Raw genomic sequence first — 6,315 nt, 5'->3', positions numbered from 1 at the left:
TCAAGATCGGCGGACAGCACCACCAATGAAACACGTCCAAAGAAGAGTTGTTTTGGACTTCGAACAGCGGGAAAAAGGCCCCTGGACAACAGCTGAACTTGTGCCTAAACAATCCCGAAATGACGAGCACTTTGCGCCGAATAATATAATTATCACTCTAAGCGATGCCCAAAAATCTGCACTGAACATTAGCCCAAAAAATGCACTGTTTCTGTGCCAAACAGCAGTAAAACTTCCCAGGACAGCAGCAAAATTTGTCTTTAAACAGTCGCATGAGCTTGCTCGAACAAACCTTCGAAGCCAGCCTTAAACAGCCACCAAATCTTGCCCGAACAACAACCGGGACAGCACTGGAAAGCGATGAAACAAGTGCTGGAATGAAGATGAAACAATAAGCAGCAGAAACGAACTTTGATGGAGCTGTGACGCGTGACGGTGGGACAGCGGTGGACGTCGACGGGGTTATGTCGGGCGACAATGCAGAATAGCGATGGCAACAGTAGGTCAGCGAAAGAGAATTAGCACGTGGGGAGCTTGCGACAAAGGAGGATTAGCGCATTGATGAGCTTCGAACGGAGGAGGGTTTTGACCCTTGAGGGAAAACCTTCGAACTCCGTCCCGAACTCACGTCGTTTTTCTCCGAGTTTTCTAAGCCGTTCGTGTAGAATCCCCTCAAATGGCCTTTATTAAAATTTTGTGGCCTCCTCTATTCAAGTGAGAATTGCTCCCTTTTATAGCCGACGAGCATGTGTGCTTTCTAAGCGGTGGAAGAATTGATTTTAAATAAAACAATCCCGTTGAAATCTCCAATCCCGTTATTTTACCCACTTTTCAAACCACCAAATCAAGCCACAATCTTCTTTTTCGTTCCCCCGCCGATATGGATGCGTGAATATCTTTAATCGTATGGGCTCATCTTCTCTTTTATTCGTACCCCTTTCTTTTTCCACACCCCTCAAAGGTCAAGTTCATCCAACATCGGTCCGACTCAAATGTGAAATGTGAATGCAAGTTAACAATAATAAGAATAAATGAACTAAATGCAAGATGATTTAGTTATATTTTTTTTGTAGGGACTAAAATTAATCCCTAGTTTTTATGCAAATTATTAAGTAATTAAAATTTAGGTGTCAACAGCTGCCCCTCTTTGAGTGGAAGCTCGTAGAGGTTTCGCTCAAAGACAAAACCGAGCCTAAATTTTGACAATGCATATGATGAATGATTTTTTTTTTTATGGGGTTTCAATCCCAATTTTCAAATGCAATAATGCATGATATGCAAGATGCAAGCAATAAGGAACGCATGCTAAGGCTTCTTACTTCATGCGGAGTGGTAAAAGAGCCTTACATGCGGATCGCATACAAAAAGCGCCCAAGTGCGGGGAAGCTTTATAATGCTTGAACTCCCTTGATCTTCGAACTTCTATTCTACTGGAAGTAGGTTCTCAAGGTACATGATTGCCTGTCAGTTACCCGTAATTTTCGACGGATGTGAAACAACTCATGATATGATTTAAAAAAAACCATTTGAAGAAATGAGAAACGTGTTGCCTATACCACCGGGCAATCACGAAAAGGACCATGCCACCTATTCCACTGGGTGAACATGAGATTGGTTGTGCTACCTATTCCACTGGGTAGACACAAAGTGATATGTCACCTTTTCCACTGGATGAACATACAAGAGGGATCGTGTCGCCTATTCCACCGGGCGAACACAAAGTGGATTGTGTTACCTATTCCACTGGGTAGACACAAAAAAAAAAAAAGTATGTCACCTATTCCACTGGGTGAACATACGAAATCATGTCGCCTAATCCACTGGGCGAACACGAAATGGATTGTGCTACCTATTCCACTGGGTAAACACAAAAAAGTATGTCACCTATTCCACTGGGTGAACATACGGGAGAAATCATATTGCCTAATGCACTGGGCGAACACGAAATGAATTGTGCTACCTGTTCCACTGGGTAGACACAAAGAAATATGTCACCTATTCCACTGGGTGAACATACAAGAGGGATCATGTCGCCTATTCTACTGGGCAAACACGAAATGGATTGTGCTACCTGCTCCACCGGGTAGACACAAAAAGAGATATAATGAAGAATAATTTAGGAGACGTACCTGAATTCTTCTTTTGCTATAAAAAATGACAGAACTAATTGCCTTGCACTTGTTTTTACCTAAGACAGGGTTAAAACAACACACGCACACAAGCAAAGAAAACAGAATTCATGAATCATTCTGCATCACCAAGCTTCTCCGGGGAATTTATCAATGAGAAAAACAGTTTCATCCTTTTGATAATTTGATCGCATTAAATGAGGGACCTTCAATCAGAAAGGACTTTCCACTCGCTCTCAATGAAAGGCTTTTAACCCGACCCTTGATGCGGGTAAAGAATCACTCAACCTCTCTTCATCGTGCTTGACGAGGGTCCGGATATTCTCGAAATCAATATGATCCGACCAATCTAAGAGGTCTTTTGAAGGACTGAAATGCAATTTTAAAGATTTAACAATGTGGACTCATGAGAGTCATGGCTTTGAAAGAATTGATATCATACATTGCTCCAGGTTTACAAGTCAGGAACCCCGCAAAATGAGATAGAAAAATCTTGCTCGCACTTCTTCGAGCAACATTTGTAAGCATTTAAAACTCTACATTAACATAAATGCCCTAATCTGAAGAGACTTCGGTAAAGGTTGTAACGTAGGTTTGGGTAGGCTTGAAATGAATGGCCTATTTTCATCAAGAGGGGTATCATTTGAGGAAACTAGGGATTGGTGATCATTTATCAGGCTTCCATCACGGACTTTGCTCTAGCAATTTGCGAACTCCTTTTGGGATCCTTTCAAGTGATTTCCTTCCAAGAAGCAATTTTGCACATCAAAATTTTTCGAGATCTCTCTCTCCTTGATTGATTTTTTTTTTCGAGAAGGATTTTCTCTCTTTTCCTTCCTTATTTTTTTTTTTAGAGAGAGATCTTTTTTTTTTTTTTTGAGAGAGAGATCCTCTTTGAGAGAGAACTTTGCTTGAAGGAGTCCTTTTGCATCCTTTCTTCGACTTCTTCTAAGCTTCTTCCATTTGCCCCAAATCATTTTGAGCTTGCTTTGAGCTATTTTCATTTGTTCACCATGGGAATGATCACCAATTGGGTTGAAATGAATCCATCGCTCAAATTGGGTATGCAAAGGGTACAGTGTGTAGGGAGATAGAAAGAAATGCTCTTCGTCATATCTAAGGCACTCAAACTAACATAGAATTTGCATGCAGTAAATATGCTTAAAGATTGATGCAAGTGAAAGCAAGCAAAATTCTAACCATTTTTGAATTTATGAGATATTGCCCCAATGTGGGGTTGTTCCTGACAGGGATAAGAAATGAATCTCCGCTCAAATGGGTTAAGCAAATGATAACCTGTAGTGTTTAGATAGCAGAAATGAATGCCTCTCGTCACTTTGGTCGTCCTACTTTTCTCGAGATAACCCTTTACTTTGTCGGCACGGAATTTTCACTTAACTCGCACTGGGATTAATATTCGGGACGTGTATGGAAATGGCTTGCCTTTCGTCATCCCGATGTCTCTCATTTAATATGATTATTTCACAAGAGTGAAACAGACCACTTGATCAAACCTTTTCTTTCAATAAACGATGCATGGAATTTTGCAATATATGAGCATCTTTTAAGTATACAAAATGTAACAATTTGAATCATCTTGTCATGAAAAACCCGTGCATTTTCTTAATTTGAACAAATTATGCAAGCATATTCAAATTTGTAAGAAAATCCTCTTGGATTGGGAGATCATGGATTGCCCCCGAACTTCTAAACAAATCAAACAAGTTAGTGAGTTTGTTGAGAAGTGGCTTGCTCCCGAATCCGCCCCAAGATAAAGAGAAACATGCACGAAACAAGTCAAGTGAAGACTTCAAGATGCCTTGGCTTGTTAAACAACGACGACCATCATGGTCAGTCATATGCCCCGTCGATTTGCCCCATTTTCTGTTGGGACAGGCTCTGTCAGGTACCCATAATCTAGAATTGCCCTCCAGTTATGCCCCACGTTGAAAGTTTGACTTCTGGCCTTTAGTGGAGGCTTCACTTCTATTCCCGATCCTGCGAGAAGAAAACAAAATGTCATCTTCAGAATTTGTCGAACTCTATAGAGATACTCCCTTTGAGGTCGGGTGGCCTTGGTTTTGCCCCGCCTTCCATCGGCTAATATAGCACGATCGAAAGATCGGTTGAGGACAAAGCATGGATTGCCACAACCGGCCAATGGACTAGGACTAGCCCGAGATTTCTAGCTTGCTTTAATGCTCGACATTCATGTGCGGGGCTGTCCTAGGATGATCGGGATGGTGCATAGAGTTAAAAATATTCCCTTTTGCCTCTGAACATATAGTAGATGGATTAGTAAAACAAACAAGGTTAGATCGCATGCCACCCAAAATTTTTTCTCGAAAAACATTTTTTTTTTAACACCTTGGGACGAAAATTCTTGAGAAGCCCAACCCTCAGTACTTACCATAGATGACAAATTTTTCAATCGTTGGTTATCGTCATCGGGTTGGTTTGGGATACTTCGTCAAGATTCCAAAATTTAATGAAAAACGTCCGTAATTTTATTGATATCAAATCAACGAATTACATCTTATTGAAATGGAAATCCTCAAGTTCAACATGAAATAAAAAGGGAATCCTAGAAAGCAAGAAAAGTTTCCACGTAGGGGAAATAAAAAAAACTCAAAAATGATTGCTGTTAAGGGCCAGCGCCATCTCCATCGATGATTCTTCAAATATTGCCCGAATGATCCGGTAGTGGGTTGCTCTGTACATTGGGTTTACCAGCCGATTGAAATGCAAATGCCCCGGTTTCAAGTAGATCTTGGATGCGATGCTTGAGTACAAGACAATCATCGACCGAATGACCCAATTCGCCAGAATGATAGTCACACTTTTTCGTGGGATCGTACCTAGAATACTTCGGGGGATTGGGACGTTGCGGCTCGGAGGACAGCATGCCTTTCTTTCATAAGATAGCCAGGACTTGGGGAAGTGACCCAGGGAGTGGAGTAAAGGTTCGATTCTTACGATGATTAGTCCTTCGATTCTCCTGACCATAGCCGGATGTCCGTTGAGGAGCCAACTGCATGTTCGGGGCTTCAGTGTCTGTCTTCTGCATATAAGTCATGTTAACTTCTAGGATAGGCTCTTTGTCCTTCTTTCCATAAAATCTCTTGCCAAATGAACTTGATTCACCATACCATCCCTTCTTGACTCCAGATTCAATCTCTTCACCCATGGATATCAATTGGCTAAATGACCGAACAGCCGTTACCAACATTCGAGAACGAATAGGCTGGGGTAGAGTGGACACAAACAACTTCATCAGGTCTCGTTCTGAGGATTCAGGCATAATCTGTCCCGCCATATTCCTCCAACGAGTGGCATACTCCTTTAAAGTCTCACTTTTTTCTCGCTCGGCTCTCTCTAGATCCTCTCGAGTGATAGTCACATCAAGATTAAACTTAAAATGCTTGATGAAAAGGTTCGCAACTTCTTCCCATGAATCCTTCTGGTTGATCCGATGGTTAGTGTACCACCTCATTGCGGCATCCTTCAAGCTTGCTTGGAAGGTTTGGATCATTAAAGGTCCATTAGACACATATCCGCTCATGTGCCCCCGATACATGTCGATGTGTTGAATTGGATTTGAGGTGCCATCATACTTACCAAAAGTCGGCATCTTGAATTTTTCGGGCACTTGAACCCGGGCAAAAATGGACAGATCAACAAGCGGAACACTTTGAGTTCCCTCCACTTCTCACAACCTTTGGTCGAGCTTTGCCAGCAACTTGACATTCTCATCATTTAAGGGTGGATGATGAACATGAGCTGCCGGAGATATACTAGTATCAGTCAAAATGACATCATCCAAGTGAAAAGTTGGGTCAGTATCCACCGCATGAGCCTTGTCGGGGCGACGACCTTGACCGGTTGGAGGTGGAATCTCCGACCGAGAGCCAACATTGACTTGTTGCTGCTTGGCCATAAAATCATTCATCATCTTGGACATGGTAGCTGCAACATGTTCATTCATTGCATTCATGTGTTCTTTCAGCTTTTCATCGATCATGGCGGCAATCTCAGCCTGATTGGCCATCCTTCTCTTTGTCACCGACCGAGTGTTATAAGAATGTGGAGGATCCGTAGTAAATTACCTACAAAAGATAAATACCACAATGAGTATACCAAACACGGATAGTGGATCGATCCATGACGACATCTAGATAACAATAAT

General features: G+C 41.9%; 1 protein-coding gene across 1 annotated transcript; it reads right to left on the bottom strand.

Annotated features, from left to right (window-relative positions):
* Nucleotides 1-3,984: 3,984 nt before the first annotated feature.
* Nucleotides 3,985-5,691, bottom strand: LOC125312737. The gene is made up of 2 exons (XM_048271857.1): nt 5,106-5,691; nt 3,985-4,127 (listed from the first exon to the last, which is right to left on the bottom strand). Exons 1-2 carry the CDS (start codon nt 5,689-5,691, stop codon nt 3,985-3,987), a joined length of 729 nt encoding a protein of 242 aa, XP_048127814.1.
* Between the last annotated feature and the right edge of the window lie 624 nt (nt 5,692-6,315).

This window comes from Rhodamnia argentea, chromosome 10 (genome assembly GCF_020921035.1).
Source record: "Rhodamnia argentea isolate NSW1041297 chromosome 10, ASM2092103v1, whole genome shotgun sequence".
Classification (NCBI taxonomy): domain Eukaryota; kingdom Viridiplantae; phylum Streptophyta; class Magnoliopsida; order Myrtales; family Myrtaceae; genus Rhodamnia; species Rhodamnia argentea.
Note: the sequence above shows the minus strand (reverse complement) of the source record. Positions and strands in the feature narration are given on the sequence as shown.

Bases quoted from the DNA above. Each gene is read 5' to 3' on its own strand.
- LOC125312737 (XM_048271857.1), bottom strand. From the start codon at position 5,691: ATGAGCGGATATGTGTCTAATGGACCTTTAATGATCCAAACCTTCCAA. The intron at 4,128-5,105 runs GTAAGAATCGAA...TTCTTCTCGCAG, and splicing joins GAATCGAAGGACTAATCATC to GATCGGGAATAGAAGTGAAG.